The 22,124-nt window shown below is 45.2% G+C and overlaps 1 protein-coding gene across 1 annotated transcript in view; it reads right to left on the bottom strand.

Moving 5' to 3' along the window:
• The window catches only part of IL5RA (interleukin 5 receptor subunit alpha), a 52,718-nt gene that overhangs the window by 2,323 nt on the left and 28,271 nt on the right, over positions 1 to 22,124 (bottom strand). The window contains exons 6-11 of the mRNA XM_060163663.1: positions 21,970 to 22,123; positions 21,708 to 21,895; positions 19,488 to 19,633; positions 16,080 to 16,218; positions 3,562 to 3,658; positions 2,218 to 2,302 (exon numbers count right to left, since the gene is read on the bottom strand). Of these exons, the coding sequence (XP_060019646.1) occupies positions 2,218 to 2,302; positions 3,562 to 3,658; positions 16,080 to 16,218; positions 19,488 to 19,633; positions 21,708 to 21,895; positions 21,970 to 22,123 (809 nt within the window). The remainder of the gene's footprint in view (positions 1 to 2,217; positions 2,303 to 3,561; positions 3,659 to 16,079; positions 16,219 to 19,487; positions 19,634 to 21,707; positions 21,896 to 21,969; position 22,124) is intronic.

Below are 22,124 nucleotides of genomic sequence, written 5' to 3'. Positions count from 1 at the left end.
CCACCCCATCCCTCTCACTGATCTGGTTTTCCTGACCCGCTGCAATGTGAGGAGAGTGCGTTGTCCGGAAGAGCTTGGCCGTGATGGGTTTTGACATAAATCCTTTGCTTATTCTGAAACCAGCCTGTCTACCCCAAGAGTTGTTGTTTTGCACACATGACTTGATGGTTTTTTTTTTTTTTTTTTTTTTGGCTGCATCGGGTCTTGGTTGTGCGGGCTCTGTAGTTTGCGGCACACAGGCTCTCTAGTTGAGGCGCTGACCTCAGTAGTTGTGGCGCTGGCTTAGTTGCCCCGCGACGTGTGGGATCTTAGTTCCCCAACCAGGGATCAAAGCCACGTTCCCTGCACTGGAAGGCGGATTCTTTACCACTGAACCACCAGGGAAGTCCCCATGACTTGATGTTAATTAACAGCAAACCGCAGACTTACCCAGTAAGCTGTTAAGCCAGTTTCTTTTACCAACCTCAGAATGTGCAAGGAAATCTTTGGGGGCTGTGAAGGGAAATGAGGTACCAGCACTAAAATGTGCTGTTACGAGGCTGCTGCTTAAACCACACGTGCTTTCCAGGCATGCGTGTGCCAGATCCAGGAGGGACCCACGGCACGAATTCACAGGAAGAGAAACAAGTTTCACCGTGGGGCACACTTTCCTTCCAGAAAAGCTACGGGTTAACAAGAGCAAGCCGGCGGTCCTCCTGATAAAGGAGACCACAAGGGTGGAACTGAGGGTAGGGGTGGCTCTTGGGCCAGCCTCGATTCTCCGCTTCAGTAGGTCAGAAACTGTCATCCGCTACATCATCCCAAACACCCGAACTGCAAACTCTAAAGAAAGGTCACCTCTTACTGCCGTGATGCATTTTGGTGAGTGAGTGATCGACCCAAACGCCCCTACAACCAGTCACCAGTTAACTCATCCTACCATGAGTAACTTTATCAGAGAGAAAATGAAATTTGTTAAGAAAATTGCTTGATGAGGGTCTGCAGGCTGCAGCCTGTGGGCTGAGTCTGGCTCATTGCCAGATTTTGTAAATAAAGTTTTATTGGCCAGAGCTATTTGCATATTGTCTGTGGATGTTTTCCCGCTACAGTGGCAGTGTGATAAAGCATCTGGCCCTTGAATGTTTACTATCTGGCTCTTTACAGAAAGTCGGCTGGCCCCTGATCTAAATAACCATTCAATTTAAGGACAGATTTAACAAGCAACCTGCAATACACTGAACATCCCAAGACCTTGCTGACAAAAATTAAAGAAAACCTACAAAAATAAGTTGAGATGTCACATTTACAGATCGGAAGACTTGTTATGTTTAAGATGTCACTTCTCCCCAAATGCACCTATAATACAAGACAATCCTGATCCCAGCAGCTTTTTTTGTTGAAATTGATAAACTGGCTCTAAAATTTATGTGGAAATAAAAAGGACCTAGAATAACCAAAACAACTTTGAACAGTCATGTTTGGAAGCCTTACACTACCTGGCCTCCAAGTTTACAATAAAGCTCTAGTCATCAAGACAGTATTATATTAGCATAAAGATAGACAAATAGATCAATGAAACCTAATAGTCCAGAAATAGACACAGATATACATGGACAACTTATTTTCAACAAAGATGCCAAGGCATTTCACTAGGGAAAGGATGACTTCTACCATGTGATGCTAGAACCATTGGATGCCATTGGTAAGTGAGCATTCAGTTAAGCCTAAGTGCTCTGAATGGTTAACAGCGCCTAAGAAAACGTATTTGGGGAAATCAGTTGCCTTTTCTATGGTTCTTTATACTAAGGAACTAGGAAAAATCCCTCTGAAAAACTTTACTGATTGGGGTACCCATGTGTAGAAACATTGATTGTTAGAACGTCAGAGATAAACAGAGACCATCACATCTGTGCCCCTTACTGTGCAGAAATGGAAGTCAGGGCCCATGGGGTTGAAGGAATTGCCCAAGGTCTGGGTGATAAGAGCTGGGTGATAGAAAATAAAAGTTCAGGTCTGACTGGTGAGGACACTCATAACTGAGTAGGACCTTTGCAATATTCAAAGACTGTAATGAACATATATTAAAAGAAGAGCAGAATGACAAAAGCAACCTGAAGGCACCTGGCCTCCTGGGTAAAGACCCTGCCTTGTAACGTGGAAAACGAATGACCCAGTGACAGATCCCTGAGGACCCAACCCTGGGCAGATATGACATGTTATAAGAACCTTCAATATTACCTCATAGTTGATGGTTACAAAGAATTCTTTAATATTACTCTTTGGTGCCGGAACAGGTGGAAACACCTTGGTCCATAAGTGGCATCTGAAAACAGAGTAAAGGAGGGAAATAGATAAGCAAGAACAGCCTTTCTTGTCCTTAAATATCTACTCTAAAATTTGACCTAGTTAATCCCTGGACCTGCTGTTTTGTGAATTCAAAATCTTCATTGACTAAGACTTCCAAATATCTACATTGTAATAATAGTTGAAGAGCTTGGTGGTACTGCAGGGCTCTGATGGGACTTCTGAATCATCCAAGGGAGACAAAATGACAATTGCTTCATGTTGGTGCGTTCTACCAGGCCTGATTTGTGAAAATGATGTACATCAAGTGCGTGGGGCCCCAGGGTTACCCACGATGCTGGTAGGCAGCCTCTCCCCCTAGGCGCCAGCTCTCAGGGTTTACTGTCTTTTTCTTCTCCTTTGAGCTGCCAACCGCCCCCCAGCCTATAGATGCCATCTGATAAGACATTTATAATAGTGAAGCTGTTTAAAATAAAAGTCACTTTCTAAATTATGAAAAAGCTAATAAGATAGAACATGTTCTGCAGCCTCCTAAGTGGCACTCGGCCTTCCCGGACGCCAGAAGGGATGAGAAGTTTTTATGGGGCAATTTGCAAGCTCTAGGTTTGGCCACCAAATCTGCATGACCCTTCTACAATCTGTGTCTGACCTGGGAATGATCAGCCAGTAAGGGACTGTTTGACCGAAGGGCCAGGGTAGGAGTTGGTACCTCATAATTGGGGATCATAACACAGGAGGCACCATAGTGAGTTCAGCATCCAATGGGATGCCTTCCTTTACCCAAGAGTAAGAAGCATGCCCTGGGGGCTCAACAGAGGCAACCAAGTAGGGAATGGAAGGCAGGGAATCAAAAAAACACAAATGGAAAAACCTTCATAGAGGTACTTCCCTGGCATTCCTGTGGTTAAGAATCCACACTTCCACTGCAGGGAGCACGGGTTTGATGCCTGGTTGGGGAACTAAGAACCCGCATGCCACGCTCTGCAGCCAAAAAAAAATCCTTTGCGGAGATGAATAGACTGTGGGCAGATTCAGGAAGGGGGTATCTAACGACTGAAGGCTGTGTCGTGCTCTGTATCCAGTTTCTGTAAATCACCTGCTGTTTACCAGTTTTTTATTTAGTCCACACTCATCTTGGAAAGGCTGTCCAGGAAGACACAACAATGTCGTAAATTCCACCTGATAACAAGAACCCTGCATCCAGCGGATGCATGGCAAGAAGGTAAAAATCCAATATTTAGATCCCAGCGAAAGCACCCAAATAAAAAGAATACCTACATTCTGCAGATGAGTGAGAAAATTAACAAGATAAAGCAGACGGTTGCCATAACTGCAATAAGGAACCATTTTGTCCAGGGCTTCTGCTCATTGTTTCCTAATGGAAAAAAAAAAAAAAATCAGAACTAGAATCATCAGCAGAAAAGAGAGATGACTACACTAGGGCCAAAGGGGGCTTGGGTCAGAGTTCAAGGTGCTGGGTGATGCTGGGAAAGTAGCTTAACCTCCCCGAGCTTTAGATTTCTCATCTGTAAAATGGGGCAGGGTGGGCAGGGAGCATCCATCTCACAGAGTTGATACAAGAGTGAAATGAAATAACGGCAATGGCAATGAGGCCACTTTTAATCTTGAGGCATTATTTAATCAGTGAGCAGATATTTATGGAGTATGTTCTAGGTAATATGCCAGCTGGATCTCGGAGCTTAGCAGCTTTTGGTGAGTACTAAGGTTTTTAGATGAAAAAGATGCAAAAACGTAAGCCTACTCAGTAACCTAATTGCAGTACAATCAAAACATTTTACAAAGTTGGACTTTTAGAGGAAGTACAGTGTGGGATAATACTCATAGTTCACAACAAAGGTATCAGACTCCGTTGTAAGTTTACAATCTGAATTATCCTCACAACACCTCTTACGTTTATACCTGTTGTTCACAGATGAAAACGTAGATGCTAACTTGATTCAGTACAGAAAGTATAAATATGCCACATGCTGCCCGACTATCTAGTTAAATTTGCTTCTAATCTGTACTCAAGGATAGGTTCTTCTGTGGGCTTTGATGATAGCTTTGGGGTGTGTGTGATTTTTTTTATTAAGGTACTGGAAATACCTTCAAGAAAAACCCAAGGCCATTTACCAAATGGCGTTTAAAGGGTAACCTGCTTGCTAAACTGTCTGATTCATTTTTAGAGAAGAATGCAAATCTTGAGTTATCTCCCTGAATGCATGGGTCCTTTCTGTATTCATTCATTCCTTTATTCACCCGTTTAGCCAATATTTACTGGGCTCCTGTTATGTGTGGGACGTTATACATGTTGCTGGGAGACAGTGTTAAAAGAAAGCATGTGAACCCTCCCTTCCTGCAATTGAGGGAAGAAGTCGATAAGCAAATAAAGACACAGATAATTTAGTGACAGCAGCTCTAAGTACAGAGGTGAGATACACACCACACCCCAGGAGAAGCAGGTCTTAATCCTTGGTTTGCCATTAACGGTTTCTATTATAAAGTGAGAAGTGAATGTAAGTGGAATTTTCAAGTCCCTTGTAAAATATCTTAAGACTTCCAAAAGCCCCAAAATACTTAAAACTCACATCTTTCCAGGTATCAGGGTGGAGAGATGTCTCGAGGATTTAATGCTAGTGATTCCAATGTTGCCTTGATCTCGTGGCCTTTTTTTTGTTTGTTTTTCTGGCCTCCTGAGAACTCTTAGTTGAGGTTTATCTTCTACCTCCCAAAAGCTTTAATCTCTCCTTCATCTCTTCCCTTCTGCTTTCAAATATTCATAGAGTCCTTTATCTTGAATAAGCCATTACTTTGCTCTGCCATCTCTCCCAACTATTATCCAATACCTCCTTTATTTCCCGGCCTCATTTCTTGAATAAGGGATTCAGGCAGCTTCCGTTTCCCATCTCAGAAAGCACTTTAAAAATTTGCTGGTGGCTTCCTCCTGGTTGAAGCCAAAGGACGGTCAGTTTCTTTTTCCAACTTTATTTTTCCTGACCTCCCTCCTGAATTCAGATTTGATGCTTGCACCCACCTGGAAACCAAGCCACTGGCTCCTTTACCCAAATATTCCTCTTCTTCAATATCATTTCCTTCCCCCCTTTCTAATTTCAACTGCCCCTCACCGCTCAGCCTTAACCCTTTGGTATTTTCCACTATGGTCTATTCTTTGAACTTTGAAATGTTTGTTGAGCACAGCTTCATCTTTTAATTCCATGGCATCCTCTCCCGAGTCTTTATCCCTGCCCAGCTCCCAGTCTGGATCTGAGACTGCCTGTAGGCAGAACCCACTGGGATGTGTCTCAAAGCTGACAACATTCAAAACCAAACTCACACCCTTCTTCACATCAAAACAACTTCCCTCAAAACTTCCCCATTCTGATCTCCCCTCTTGCAGGATCCCAGACTGGAATCCTTGGAAGGCACTTGGCTTCTTCTCATTCTCCGTAGCCCCTCCTTTCCTCATCCACTTGCTTTACACCAGTACATCACACCCAACCGTAAATGCAAGAGAACCAGCCATATGTATACACATATCCCCTCCCTTTTGTATTTCCCTCCCATCCAGGTCACCACAGAGCTCTGAGTAGAGTTCCCCGAGCTATACAGCAGGCCCTCACTAGTTATCTATTTCATACCCAGTGGCGTATATATGTCCATCCCAACCTCCCAATTCATCCCACCCCCCTTTCTCCCCACCACCGGTGTCCACACGTTTGTTCTCTACATCTGTGTCTCTGTTTCTGCTTTGCAAATAGGTTCATCTGTGCCATCATAAATGCAAGACATGCATGCTTTTGTGTCATGAGTTTGCCTAGTCTGGAAACCTGGGTTCTATTCTTAGCTTGTTGTGAAGGTGGCCGTTCTGGGCCTCAGTTTCCTCATCTGCAAATACGAGGAAGTTGAACTCTGACCCTTAAGAACGCTCTCAATGCAGCACATTTTTTAGTACCCCTGACCCAATCCACGGCATTGTCATTTGGTGTATACTGACCTCTCACAAAATTGACTTTAGGATATTTTCATTGGTGAAAGTTGGAAAGTTGTAGAAAAGAACAAAAAATAAGTTATCAGAACCAGCATTCACCAATAGCTTATCTTCTATACATGTTTTGACATTCCCTTTTTAGGTACCAGACACTCTGCAAAGTGCTCACCTTGCAATCTCACTTGAATTCTCACAGCAGTGCTTCAGGGTGGGCGCTGCTGTCCTAGTTTGAGGGACGGAGGAGCTGTCGCAGAGAAGGGCGGAGGGGGTCAGCTGAGGACCACAGCTAGTAGCCGGGGGTGAAGCCCAGGACGTGCTGAGCAGCCGTGCTCTTAACCACGGTGCAGGGACCCTGTCCCACTGCCCACCACGCCCAAACCAGGACCCACTGCATGGGCAGGCGCTTCATGGAACACATCCTAAACATTCCTCTGTCACGGAACACCCTCCAGAGCGTCCTCTTCCCGGCCGGATACCACTTCTCTCCAAGGCAGCCCTGTTTTGTTGTGGTGTCTCAGCTGTTGGGCATGGCTGGGTTTGCGGGCTGTGTCTGCAGTAGAAGGGGGCTGCCTTGTAAGATACCAGTCTTCCTGATGCTCCCTAGGCTCTAGCCAGGACCGAATCACTTTATTTAAAATCTCTGACCATGGCGTTGAAAAAGAAGTTTCATGTATTTATAGCTGTTTTACAAACAGGTGGTAGCCACACTTTGGCTCTCTGAGGCTCTGCTTTTCATCATTTTACAAACCTTTTATTTTCCCAAGTCCCATAGACACTCACTGGTTCTAGGATTAGTATTCAGTTCTCTGGATTGTCACCGAGTGTCCCGTTAAACCTAGTTTTTACTGCCCTTGCACGTAGCTAATATAAAGAGCAACTGGGACATACTACTACCGTGAAGTCAAATACCAGCTTGCTTTATTTCCCACTCTGATTTCCTGAATAAGGGATTCTGCCTGCTTCATTGCCCCATCTCTGAAACTCAGTGTAGTACACTCTGAACCATTATGCAAGTCCCCTAACAAGTACGTTCAGAATCTCTAGACTCATGTACATGGAACATAAATTTAGCAAGGGTTATGCCAAGTAGCAAAATGTTTCCTGTTTACAAGTAGGTTAAACAGGTGAAGCTTGAGTCCTGCAGAAAGAATGAGTGGTGTTATCAAGATTATCAGGGTGCCACCCTGGGTCCCGTTGGTGTCTCAAATTGTGCAATTCTCTGCAGGCTGGTATGTCAGGTCCTGATAAAAGTGTCGTTCACTTCTGAGCATGCTTACACAAATCTTTTCAGTTAAACCACTCTCTAGCTGTTCACTTGAGCACTCACATTGATAAGTGAAGATTCTCTCTGAATTAACAGAACCTCTTTGGAGAGGCAACTGATTTTATTTCTTTCGATCAAAAAAAAGTTAGTGGTGCATGCAAGGTACTATGTGGAAAGCAAAGTCACCGTCACTGCCTGGAGGGAGGGGGCACATGAGTCATTTCTCCCCGCCTGGTTTCCGCAGTGTCCCACCTTGCTTCAGAACTGCTCCCCTACCGCCACCTGAGAACAGAGCTAACCCCCCAGACAGCAGAGCCGAGGTCAGCTTTACTGCAAAGAAAACCTAAACTGGCAGGTAAATTCAGTGCAAGAAAAAGGTTTCACATGTTCACTACCAAATGGAAATCGCTTGGGGATTATCTACCGTTAACGTTATTTATTAACGCAAAAACGAAGTTGAGAGTCAGTTATGTAAGTAAAATGAATTAAAGACAGAACCTCCTCTGATTTTACTGAAGGTAGAACAGGGGTACAGTTCCCACTGACAGTGTATATCCTTCCGGTCAAAATGATTAAGAATTTTAATTCTGTAAAAGTTGGGAGGCCCCTCGGTACATCATTAATTTGAATTTTGGGGTCTCTGGCGTTGGACATTTTCTTAAGAACAAGCGTTTCAAGGTAACTTGAATCTTTTCTCTGACTCAAGAATGAGTTTTCTGCCATTAAAACGGAAGCCACAGATGTTTCTTTTCAAGAAATTGATGGGCGCCGCTGTTTGGTTATGCAGAGATGAGCTTTAAAAAGACGGAGCAAAGCCTGTCCCGCCAAGGAGAAGAAGCCCTTCAGACTCTGCACCTCATTCTAGGATGTTCTCCCGATATTGACAACTTGGAGCATTTGGGAGCTCAGCTGTCTGGTTTCTTGGTGACCTCGGCTTCCTCAGTTTCTGACGTCTCGACCATTTAACCTTGACAATTAGCCAACTAATGAAAATTCTGCTCGTGCTGTATATCCCGGGAGTGTATGGTGGGAAAGGGACGGAGAGGGACGAATAGCTTGGTGGTTAAAGAGAATCAGACCCTGGACCTCGTCCCAGCTCTGCCCTCAGAGCTTTGTCAAGTCATTTTCCTCCCGGTGCTGCAGCCCCACTTGTTCTAGAATTGTATGATCTTTGTAGTTCAGACTAATAACACTTAGAAGGTCGATTCGGTTTGGAGGCTTGTTCCACCCTTAAGCTGTTCATACAAGTATGACTTTTAGGGATTCCATATTGCATTTGAATCTAGTTTCAGACTCAACAATAGGAAAAGAGCTCATTAGTAAATTGATGGGGCTCTTCCAGTGAAGCAGCCCTACTCTGTTAAACCAGCAGGCGCTGGGAGGAGTTCTGAGGGCACTGACAGGGCTGGATAACTGAGAGGATGCAGGTGCATTAGTCTACGAAGCCTCCTGCACTTGTGTCTCTTTAGAGCGGGAGGCCGTGGCATCGTCTGTGAGGGGACCTGCCAAGCCGGTCACAGGCTCACAGTGCCAGCAAAAATCATAAGCAAGCCCTTTGGGTGGGCGAGCTTTCTAAGGCAGCTGTCAAGTGGATTGTGGGAGGTTTTTTTTTTTTTAGGGAAAAAAAATCCCTTTACCTGATTTCGGGAGAGTGAAAGAGAGGGGTCGGCAAATGCAGCCTCAGTGGACAGAACATAGGTAGTCCAGGGCCCAGAGCAAAATGCACAAAACGTGTTCTGTGTTCATCTGGGGAAATTGGGCTCAATGACCCAAAATATGGAAAGGACATGGAGATGCTTGGGATGGGGGGGCGGGTGTGTAGGTGTATCTTTGCGCACTCAGGATTCCCTAAGGGATCGCTGCCGTACTGCTGGTCTGCATTTGTCCCTAGTAGGACACGACCTGATGAAACTAAATAGAGAACCCTCTTCGCCATCTTCTGCTTCTTTGCAGACTTTTGCACACAGCACAGAGAGGTGTGTGCTTTCTGGAGCCCTAGGCAACCCAGAACTTTCTTCCCTGTAAGGGGTTTGCTGGCCCTGTTCTACCAACCTGCTAAAGCAACTGAAAGCTGGCTGCAGAGGCTGCAGTCTTAACGTAGAAGTAAGAAACGGGTGAAGCGCTTTCGTCCTGGTTCGGCCGCTTACAACAGAGGTGACCCTGAGCAGGGAGCCCTCAGGAGCTTCCATCACCTGCTTTGCTCAACGGGGATGAGAACTGGCTGAGTTATTCCTGCAAAGTGATTGGCCTGGTACTAGTTCATAGTAGGTGTTCAATGAATGTTATTATAATTGTGATTATGATTAAACACATCGTGTCAGCAGTAAGGCATCAAGATAATTTCCCTAAATCATGAAAGCCAGACTAAGATTGGAGCCCTTTCAGAATCCTCAGAAGGCAGAGTCATAAGCTCAGGCCTGGAGGGAAAGAAAACACCAGATATTCAAGATACTAGGGGGTAGGAGAGGGCATAAAGCACGATGGTCCGCACCCTCAAGGAGGTTTGTATTAAAATGAACGCCATGGACAACTCGTAAGGGGGTATTTAGAGTAGCCTGAAGAGGTCAATGAAAGTGTCCCCACTGCTTGGGCTCCACGGAGGCTGACCAGCTCATGAGCTGCAGGGCAACCCTTTCACTGCCGCCAGTCCCCACAGCCAGTCCTCCTGCCTCTGTCTCCCTGGCTGGCACTGTCACCCACGGGGTGACGAAGCACCACAGAAAGAGCATGGCGTGGACCCAGTCCTGTGGCTGTGTTCTAGGTCCGGGTCTATCACTTCCTAGCTCTGTCACTTGGGGTAGTTCCTTAACCCCTCTGCGTCTCTTTGCTCATCTGTAAATTAGGAAAATCCTGTGTTTGTGAAGATACATGAGATAACATAGGTGAACACGCCAAGCACAGTGCCTGCCCCAAGAGGGGTGTCCCACCTTCCTCCCGTCATCTGGCGGGCCCATCTCGGGGCACAGGTCACGCGTGGCAGTCTGGTGTGGACACCACACCTCCAGGCGGCCGGGCCTGAAAGCTCAGGGGAGCTCCCTGCTCCTCACATTGGGGACAGAAGTTGAAGGCTCCCTGCTGGCCCACCCTCAGGCCACGGCTACCAGCCTGGAAACCACAGGAGCCTGGGGAAAAGGAAACAGCGGATCAAAGCGGCCACCACATTTACCAACCCGGAAACCCCCCATTTACAAAGAAAACCCAGCATCGTCACAAGTTATATCCCCCTCAGGGAAGCCAGGTGGGTTTTTCAAGGTACTGACTGGGTCACCGTTTTATTCCTCAATCAGTTTTTGTCGCTAATGAGCCAGAAGCCCGCCATTTCTTCACAGAAGCTCTTGAATTTGCAAAATTCATTTGGAAGACCCAGGGAAAGCGGATCTGAGCTCTCTGCAGTGTCTCCCCTTCACCTTTCTCCTTCCTGGTTTTCTCCCTTTTTCACAACAGTGTGAGGACGTAGAAAGAAAGGTGGTGGCGAAAGGAAAAGAAAAAGCACAGGCGCGGAGTCTGAGGGTGGAGCCAGCAAAGTGTACAATGTAGGAGGTGGGCTGGAGGATCTCGAAGGTGACACCACGCCCTCCAGGTTTTGATTCCACATGCCCTGGGGCCGGTGTGCCGGGTTTCCTCACTCATTCACAGCCCATGAATGTGAATTCCGAGGAAAAAGGCAGCAGAGTCTCCCTGTGGGACCCTTGCTTCCATCCCAGCCCCAGTTCTTACATCCCTCCCTGATTTTCTGCTTCCAACTCTTTTCATGAAGTCCTTACGGATTCTAGAATGTGTGATGTGACTCTAAGGCTCCCCCCACACACGGAAAGAAACTGTGACAGAAAGCCATGGCCAGGATTTCCTGTGAGTAACAGGTCTCGAGGAAGATGCCCCGAAAGGAAGCCGCCAGCCCGTGTCGACCTTGACCGCACAGCTGAGGCATCTGAGAAATGCGGTGAACTTTCCCCTACTCCCTGGGGTGTAAGTGCTATACATCTCAAGCCTAAAGCAATATTTTTTTTTTTGTAAATACATTTTAATTGATACCTGGTACCATCATCGAATAGATCCTGGCCTTCAGATACGGCCTTCAGTGATGTCAGGGCAAAACCCGATTTTGTTTGAGGGGCAGGGGCTGTGCTGGGGGGGGGGGCGGGAAGACCCGTCACTGATACACCAGCAACACGGCTGGGTGGATGCATGTGTAACACTCTTTTCCACGGGGAAGGGCATTACTGTAGGAAACTTTGTTTTCATTATTCCTTGTTTCCTGCATGATATTTGAGCTTCTGGGAGGGGAGAGAGAAGAGAAGATGATGGACTTGAGAAAAGGAATATCTTCACTCAGACCAGAAACCACTCAGGAGACACCAGGTTTTCGTAAACAGGAGATGGCCCAGATAACAAGGGAGCAGAAGCGTCCGGAAGTTAAGAAAGTTGCAAAAGGAGGAAGAAGTGTGGAAAGTTAGCCCTTCAGATAAGGCAGAGAAGCCAGCTGAGGAAGGGCAGCTGATAACGAGGGCTGATAAGATGAAACTGCTCCTTCCATCTGAGAAGAAAAAAGTAGTATTCCATGTTCTGGAAATCCCAGCACAGGAGGGCAGCGTTTCAGGGCAGGTGAAGAGCACACTGTGGCTGGCTGGACCCCTGCTGGCTGCCCCTGTGCCTCTTGACTGTCCAGGGACCTTGCCAACTGGAGCAGGACAGCAGTCCTTTCTCCTCCGCCCTCCTTTTTCATCAGTCAAAACTTATTCATCTGGTGTCTCTCTCTTGATTCAATAACCCTGGGTGATGATGGGTTAATTAGTAAATTGAATCTATTCCAGTTCGCTAATTGACTCCTGTGCCACCTATTTGAGAATATTATCCATTAAAAGCCACTTCTTGGCTGTTTGATAACTACTGAATTATTTAATATCTCTGGGCCTCCGTTTCCCTCAGATAAAGGAGGTGGACTTAATAATGTCTAACAAAGAGGTGATATGTGAGTCGGGCCTTGGTGTGAAAGTGGAAGGGGAGGGCTCCAGGATGCCATTTTTAAGACAAGGTAGGAGTGGAGGAAGGATGTCTAGAGGAAATGAATGGAGCGGGAACCCTGCCTGGTAGGCTGCAAGCAGAGCATTATTATTGCTGCATCCTCGCGGGGTAAGGAAGAGCCATGTGGAATGTCCCAGAGGAGCCCGAGCTTCCTGTGATGTTTATTAATCATCCTGATGACAGTAGAGAGCCTGCATTGATTAAATTCACTAATGATCCTAAAGTGAGCAGGGAAGTCAGTTCCAGAAAGGATGGATTTATAAGGTGCGTGGTAATATTAATCAGCTCATCTTCATGACCAGGCTGGCAGCAAATGAAATGGGATTTGCCGTGGATGATGGCAGTGAGGCACACCTGAGAGCAAATGATAATGAGCCCGGTTCCAAGCTAGGAAGCTGTTATTTAGAAAGTAATCATGGGGCGCCAGCTCTAAAGTGGAGAGTGAAAAATAAATTAAAAACAAGCTTAAAATAAACTCTCAGCACAGGTCACAATCTCTCTCTCAGCACTTTTGTCGGCAGTTGATGGGGGTAAGAGAACATGAAAGGCAGAGTAGGGAAGAACTTACAAGTGAGGAGACTCACATGTTACAGGTGAGGAAACTGAGACCCAGAGGGGTTAGAGGTGACTGACTAGGTCGGGGGCAGCCAAACTCTGCCACACTGGTCACCACTCTGTCCCCTGCAGGGGTGACAACAGATGACCGCGCCTTCGGATGACCTAAATGTAACTTGAGATTCCCTCTCAACACAGCTGTGGAAGCAGTCTCCGATAACTGGGCTCATGAAATATTATCTCTGAATCTCTAACTTCAGTCAAAGAGTTAGACACTGGCAGAGCCACGACCAAAACCTAGATCTCCTGATTTGTCTCTCGCTTTCTTCTGCTCTCTAAGTTCTAAACTCTCAACAGACAACACTGATGAGAACTCAAAACCCAAACACTAAAAAATTAGAACTGGCTCTGTAGCCAAGATTCCCACCTTGGTCTCCAAGTTAGTTTGAGGTCCTCACACAGAATTAAAAAAAAAAAAAAAACTCTGAAACTATATGCGCAGTGATGTTGGGAAGACACTCAGAAATGTCAGTAATTGGGGGCCAATGAGTTTTCGGCCTTTGGGGAATAACGAAGCATTAAAAAAAATCCACCAAATGCGGGTCATGAAAATTAAGCTTCTGTCGCAGGCGTTTGAAGAAATTCATAGCCTTGTTGAAAATTCCCTGAGACGGATTCACGTTTCTTCTGCTGGTCCCCCTCTCGGGGCGTAGAGTGGATTTCGTCTGTGCAGATAAAGCGGTGTGGAAGGGGTGCCTGCATGTGGTGGGCCTGTTTGGTCAGGTTGGGGCCTGGACCTGGGGAGGAGGCAGGGGGGAGGGGGAAAGACTGGCTTTGGCAGAAACCTGAAGTAGGTGCAATTGGCCGGTTCTCAGTTCCTTTTGTCCTTTCTGCTTCCTCTCCCAGCAAGCCTCATGCTGGTCCTCTGAGTCCCCAGTGCGGTGATGTGGTGGGCGTGCCATAAGGCTGTGCTGGTCGTGTCACACAGCTCTAGGGGCTCCTTTCCCCTTTGGAAACTCAGCAACTCAGTAAGACCAGTCCCCTTGCAGACTCAGAACCCAGCTCCATTTCTCGGGTCTTTCCTTATCTTTCCCAGTCTCCCTTGGAAATCTCCCTGCTATGCGTCTGGTCTGACTTACATCCACATGGGCCCATGGGTCACTGCCCAGGAGTGTCCTGCAGAGACACCCATTAGCCTAAGTGAATGAATGAAATGATAGAAAATCCTAGCATGTGCCGAAAGAAATCTCTCCTTAGGTACACCCTTCAGTGGAACGTTAACTACCTCGTATGTTGAGGGACAGTGATATTCACGTGCTTGACCAGCCATAATCACAGAGTTAGCTACCAGGATCCCTTAAAGGCATCTTTAATTTGTTCAGCTCTTTGCACCTTGCAGCGTCCCGGCCCCCATGCCATAGAGCTAAGGTCTCTGGTGCTGGCGTCAGTCAACTTGGGTTTGAATTCCTTCTCTGCCACTTACTGGCCATGCAGAGTTAAGCAAACTGTCTAAACTTTCGAAACCTGTTTTCTCATCTGCAGAACAGTTTGGTGGATAGGATTAGTGAAGCTAGTGCATGTGAAGCACTTAGCACGGGGCTTGGAGGATAGTCAGCAATAAATGTTATCTGCTGTCGTTGTTGTTTGTATTTCACAATAACCTGTGAGACAGGAGAGGTGGGTATTAATTACCTCCTTAGTCCTGGGAATCCACGGATGGGCAGAGAGAAGTGGTTTGTTCAAGGGTATGTAGTCAGTACGTGCTAAGGCTGGCATTAAACCTGAGCTTTCTAGGGAAGACTCCAGAATTCTTCCCTCCTCTTCGTGTCCTTGTAGCTCTTATGCAGCACTTAGCCACATATGTCTGCATCCCCAGGCTGCATGTCTGTGGCACATACATGAGCTACACTAGTTGTTTTTTAACTGGCCAAGATACGCAGATAGTATCAAACACAGGGTGTGCATGTTCTAGCATCACGGTGCAAGGCCACCTCTCCAGGTTATGGAATTGCCATCTGACATAAAAGGAGAATGGAAATTTGCCCTTTCATTCAGAGCCACCATCATCACCCTTCTCCAGTCCCACAGACAGATACAATGATCATATTCTTTGCCAAGTAAGCTAGTCAGTTTAATCATAAACAAAAACAGCTGCAGAACCAATGCAGGAGCCCAGGTGATGCCAGTCCTTGGGATCCTCTAGGTCTGTTACGCTGAGGGCCCAGGGCTGGATCCAGATTTTGTGGGCCCTGAGCTTATTCAGTTTTGGAATCTTCTTTATGAAATGAAACAAAAGTATAAATTCAGAATTAGGTATAGGAAAATTATAGAAATGGAGACCAGATTAGTAGTCGACAGGGGTTAGGAATGGAGGAGAGGAGAGAGGAATGAAAGTGCTTAAAAAAGGGCAAAAGGAAGGACCCTTGTGGTGACATATACACAAACCTGCACATGGGATAAAATTGCATAGAACTAATACACACACAAATGAGTAGATATGAAATCGATGAAATCTGAATAAGATCAGTGGGTTGTAGCAATGACACTTTTTTGGTTGCCATATTGTATTACAGTTTTGCAAGAAGTTAGTCTTGAGAGAAACTGAGTAAAGGCTACATGAGCTCTCTTGACATTATTCCTTATGACTGCATATGAATCTACAGTTATTTCAAAACAAAAAAAATTAATTTGGTAAAACTGAATAGAAGTAGGACCAGATAATCTGGAAAAAAAAAAGTACTAGACTTTGGAAGTGCTCTTGCTAGTGAGAAGCTGGAACACTGGAGCTTCATTGGCCTCATGGTAAATCCACCTCTGGTCAAAAAGGCAGCAGACTGACAGAGGATGAGGCTTAGTAGGGACGTGAAAGCATTTCAGGACTCACAAGTGAAGGTGTACACTTTCCAGGAGGATCTGTTATAACTACAGGTAAGGTCACTTGCTTTAAAATAAACACGAGATACTCACCCACATAAATAGGCTGACTCCACTCACTGGAGGGTCCCACCGCTCTGCACACAGAGCTCACTGCTGCTCTCACTTGAATGGAATACTCAGAAATACCATCAATTACGGAGATGAATGTATTGGTCGTCATTTTTTCTGTCTAAATGGGAAAAAATATCATTGTAAGAATCCCTGGACACGCAATTTAAATTATGGCAATCATCAGGATGGGAGGTCGTATGTAAGTAATGTGACTCAGTATTCAGTGAGAATACTGAATCAGTAAGACTCATATCGATTAGTTTATTCTAGACCACTTCACTATGGAGGTGTTGGCAGTCACCCTTGGGGGGAAAGCTATGTAGTAACCAAAATAAATAAAACAGGCAGTTGTAAGATCTAGATGATCCATCCGGGTCCAACTGATATTTCCAGACTGAAAGACTGGAATGGCACATAGCAGAATGCATAACCTCCCTCATCTTGTCCCTGGATATTCTCTAATCACCTAACTAACAATATCACATGGCTTCCGCATTTTCAACAGGATCCAGCAAACTACGGTCTATGACCAATCTGGCCTGCTACCTGTTTTTGTAGGGCCTGCAAGCTAAGAATGACATATATTTTTCAGTGTTTGAAAAATATAAAAAGAATATTTTGTGACTCATGAAAAGTACATGAAATTGAAATTTCAGTGTCCACAAACACAGTTACTGGAACGCAGTTACACCTATTTGCTTGTATTGATGGCAGAGCTGAGTAATTGTGACAAAAACGGTATGATCTGCAAAGCCTAAAATACCTACTCTCTGGCCTTTTACAATGAAAGTGTGCTGATCCCTGATACAGTGTCTCACCCCAAGCCAGGGGGCAAGGAGCAAGGGATGGAGGGGGCATAAGGAAGCAGAAAGAGCAAAAGGACCTTGAATCTAGGAAGAAGAGGGTTTGAATCCCAGGTCTACCTCCAACTAACTGCAGGGCAATTTCCTTGACCTCTCTGAGCCTCAGTTTTCTCATCTGTAAAATAGGAACCATACCACCTAATGGATTATTGAATTAAATGGAATTAACTTTGTAAAGCCCAAGTTTAAAGATATATTGGGTTGAATCATATGAAAAGTGATAATATTCACCAACCCATTTTTGACCTGCAAAAACAGCCATTTTGGGCAGTTCAACCTAATAATAAGCACTCAGTAAATGCCAATTTGCCGTAGGCAACACAGGCTAACATTGTCCAGTGTTGAGATGAGGCTGTTTTCTCACAATCAAACCCTTCGTGTATGTTCTCTCTACTGGTCAGTGTCCCCACCGTGCAGCTAATACCCCAAACCCGAGATGTGTCCCTGGCCGCCTGTATCTTACCTACTCCTGAGTGTGTTTCTCCCTTCTTTGTCCCTGCTCCAAAACCACTGCCATTTTAGGTTTCATCATTTTTTGCTTGGACTGTTGCAGTAGCCATGAAACCGGTATTCTATGTCCACATGTCCCCTCTCCGTCCATACCCAGCTTTCATGTTGCTTCCAAAATAATTCTGCGATTCTGCAGATGTGTTCACATTTTTCTATCAAGCTAAACACTTTAGTGGTTTCCATTGCCTATGACCATGGTTTGAAAAAGAAAAACCATTTCTTTTTTTAAACAAAATCTTAGAATCATTCTGGGAGAAGTCCCAGTGTAAGAGCTAGAGTTATGATTCCAACGTTGGCCTTATGTCCAGGCTGACTAAATTACTGCCACTTGGCTGAAGGAACCATGCTCACTCATGCTGTGGAGTTGCTCCTTCTGCCTAGAACCCCTGCCACTCCAAGTGTGGTTGGAGGACTGGTGTGAGTCAGGAGCTGTTTATTGCTGATCCTTGAGGAGATAAATATAGAAATGGAGACAACACTTTGGGAGCTTTCTTAGCAACCTGGCATTGCCATGGCGTCCAGGACCAGGATCACTGGGCTTGTCTTTGGCTGTATGTGATTTTTCTAGCAAATCATTTTTATTGTATTTTACAGAAGTACCAATGTAGGGTGGATTAGAAATTTTAAAAAGAAAGCCAGTCTTTCACCATGTGTGCTTAAATACATGGGGAAGTGCTGGCTAAAAGTCCTTCTCTGCTTCTCCCACTAAGCAAGTTTCTATTCATCCTTGAAGATTCTGTTCAATTCCCCTCCCCTGGGTGGAGGCCCTGGCAGCTTGCTTTGTCCATTCCCTCCTTTGTATCCACGTTGACATTGACGATGGTCAGGCAGCTCTGAGGCTGAGGGAGTGCATCCAGTAGACCAGGCCCCTTGAGAGCAGAAACAGTAGCTATTTAGCTCTGTATATCCCACAGAGAAGCCAGATCGTAAATATTTATTAACCCGAATTGAATTGAATTGAATTTGTAAGGCAGAAGTTTGAATCCTGACTTCTATTCTATTCTTGCTTTGTGACTTTGGGCAACTTACTTAATCTCTCTGTGCCTCACTTTGCTGTAAAATGAGAATGATCATTACATAATAGAGTAACTGTGAGGATAATAATGCATAGTTGATGCTCAGTAAATATTGACTTTCATTCAGTTCCTTTCCCCTTGAACTTTTTGTCCATTAGGGCTGAGGAGGCAGTTTTTTTTTTTAAGTTGTGGTAAAATGCACACAACACGAAAGTTACTATCTTAACCATTTTTAAATGGCACAGTTCAGTAGTAGAGTACATTCACATTATCTCCAGCACTCTTTTCATCTTGCGAAACTGAAACTACTCGTTAAACAAAAACTCCCCATTCCCCCCTCACCCCAGCCCCGCAAAGCACCATTGTCTCCCCATTGTCTTGATGAACTGGACAGCTCTAGGCACCTCATATAAGTGGATTCATACAATATTTGTCTTTTAGTGACTGGCTTATTTCACTTAGCATAATGTTCTCAAGGTCCATCCATGATACAGTATGTGTCAGGATTGTCTTCCTTTCTAAGGCTAACAATATTGCATTGTATGGATAGACCACATTTTGTTTATCCATTCCTCTGTCAGTGGACACTTGGGTTGCTTCCTTCTTCTGGCTATTGTGAATAATGCTGCTGTGAACACGGATGGACAGAGATCTTTGAGACCCTGCTTTCAATTCGTTTGGATATGTACCCAGAAGTAGAAAGGTTGGGTCATATGATAATTCTATTTTTGATTTTTGAGAAATCCCCGTACTGCTTTCCGTAGCAGCTGCACCATTTCACCAACAGTGGTGCTAATGAACTTTTATCGGATCCATTGCATTATTTTCAACCAAAAGTAATAGATCCTTTCAAGACAAAAAGCCAGTAAGGTTTGATTTATTTTCATAAAACGCAGGTAGATGGGCTTCCAAGGGGTAACCAGCGCAGTCACTGACAATTTTTTAAATGTCTCAAAAAGAACTCTATCATCGAATATCAGAATGAGCTGAAGCATTACCTGAAAATACCCTTTCCTTGTGTTGTAAATTTTCACTTCGTAATCAAAGCAATGGACCGGAAAAGCAGAAACTGGTTTCTCCCATTGGATAGAGAGACAGGTTCCTTCAATCTCTGCTGTGACTTTTGCTGGAGGATTTACTCGATCTAGGTTAAAGAACCGAGAGGTCGGTGATCACGGCTGGTAAATCTAATCCACCCACATTTCTCAAGGCATCTCTAAGCTGTGTCTTCTCGAGTACTGTACGCCAGGATTTAATCTACGAACCTGCAAGCCACAGGACTCCAGCGGCTCACATCTGACTCCCGTCTTGTGGTGCTAAAGGAGAGATCTCTCCCGTAAACCTCAGGGATTCCTACTTCAAAGGGCATCGAATGGTTAAATGCCTTTTCCTTCAGCTTACTGCAAGACCCAGTGCACCATCCATTTTTACTTCTCGAGTTGGACGGATCTGAGGACAAACCTGATCCTGGAGAGAAAATGCCCTGGAGCCTTCACTAAGCCCTGCTCTGTGAAGCAGGTGTGTGGCTGGACCGATTATTTCCTCTTCCTGGGCCTCAGTTTTTATTTCATTTTGTTTTGTGTATCTTGTTTTGGTTTGTTGTGAGGATTTAGTTTTCTCTTACAGAAAAAGAACGGATTGGGCTAAACTTGTCTTTACAAATAACTCCACAGTTCTTTCCCCTGAGATCTCACATGACTGTTTTATGGCCACTTGATGTGGATAGAAATTATCTCTGAGTGTCCTTGTCTTAAGTTATGTGACTTAGATCTCACAGTTACTGAGTCATAGGGACGAGCTAAGAATGGGGCCCACTGGCTCCAGAGCCTACCATCCCCTAAGCCAGAACATTTTTCATCAAAAGAGCATTTATTTCTTTTAGTAAGCTGAGAAATTGGTCTCAATAAAATGAATATCACACAAGAAAATGCCCATGGTCTGTCCCAGGCTGTGTCCATTGGTGTCTTAATATCACTGTTTCTCAGGTCCCCCTCAGCATTTTTTATCACCTGTTTTCATGAAAGTGATATTTTTAGGTCATCTAAGTAATACTCTATTGAAGAGAATTCTGTAATCTCTTTAGCAAGTGCTGTGATTCTTTAAACAAAGTTATACTCCGTTTGATACACATATAGATGATAGAAACAGATAGAGATGTCCCATGCCAAACCACGTCCTTTAAACAATCACATTTTGCGTACTTAATGGATACTTAGGCCAGGCACTCTTCTAAGCACTTTATAATTATCAACATACTTAATTGTCACAAAGACCTTGTAGGAAGTATTGATTTCTCCCCATATTTCAGATAAAAAGACTGAGGCCCAGAGAAATGACCAGCTTGTCTAAGGTCACTCAGCAAGTCAGTGGAGGAGCCAGGACCCAAGTCCAGGCAGCCTGGCTCCACAGCCCACGCTACTAAGCAGAGGCCACTACTGAAACCTTGAACGTTCAGAACCAGAAATGTTATGTGAGAGGCTCCTGATGAGCTGCCTTAATACAAGTATCTAGGATGAAGGAGAAGGTCTTCAGTTTTGAGAACTGAGCACGTGAAAGCTTAAATAATAGGCTTAGATCTGAGAACCACATGGTAAGGGGGACACTCTAACTCAAGAACACCCAGAGGAGAAAGTCCAGAAGGGTAGAGGATCATAGAAGAGTACATGAGAAATTGGGGGTCGGTAGCCCGGGGAAGAGGGACCTCAGGATGGGAAACCTGGCTGCCTTTGGATAGCTGAGGGACCATCTTGTGGGGAAAAGAATCAGACCTGCTTGGGGGTGGCACCAGCCCATCACAGGACCCATGGGCAGAAATATTACCAAACCAGCCAGAGCTGCTGCGAGAGGATATGGGGTTCTTCCAGCAGTGAGTTTACTTTCCCTGGAGCGGTGATTCTCAACGAGGGGAGATTTTATCCCCTAGGGGACATTTTTATTGTCACAATTTGCGGGGGAGGAGGTGCTACTGGCATCTAGTAGGTGGAGACCAGGGCTGCTACTGAACACCTGGTAAGGCATAGGACAGGCCACACCCAGAGTTCTTTCGCCAAATATATCAGGAGCGCGGAGGCTGAGAAACCTTGACACTGGTTCTTAAGCAGTGGGCAGATGGTCACTTAGCATCAGACAAGTAGCTAAACAAGGTGATCCTTATAACCCCTCCCAGTGCTGAGATTCTGCGATTCGGTTATTTTGGCTTTGAGTCAAGCCCATCTTACCAATGGCATGAAGGGCAAAGAGCTCATCGAAAGGCTTGATCACAGCTTCCTCGCTTGAGCCGTTAACATACACTGCAAGTGAGTCGCGCCCTTTGCTATTGATAAAAGTCCTGGGAAACCAGCAGGCGATATTTCTCTGCAAGGTGTCTTTGCTGTATTCTTGGCATTCTTCAGTCCAAGAGCCATACCTGAATTGGAACACTCATAAGTTTTTAAGGCTGGAGGAATCAACCCACTCGCGAAAGTGAAAACAGATACTAACCTATAGTAGAGAAAATACTGCGTATCCTCAGGGGCATCCTTGCCAACAAGCCAGGTGCAGTGAAGAGAAACTTGGTACGGCCGTAAGTGTGTGTAATTATTTGCCTTGGTGTTCGTGGTGCAAGTTAAATTCACAATTGAGGTTCCAGGAGACCC

Source organism: Lagenorhynchus albirostris, chromosome 10, assembly GCF_949774975.1.
Source record: "Lagenorhynchus albirostris chromosome 10, mLagAlb1.1, whole genome shotgun sequence".
Lineage (NCBI taxonomy): Eukaryota > Metazoa > Chordata > Mammalia > Artiodactyla > Delphinidae > Lagenorhynchus > Lagenorhynchus albirostris.
Note: the sequence above shows the minus strand (reverse complement) of the source record. Positions and strands in the feature narration are given on the sequence as shown.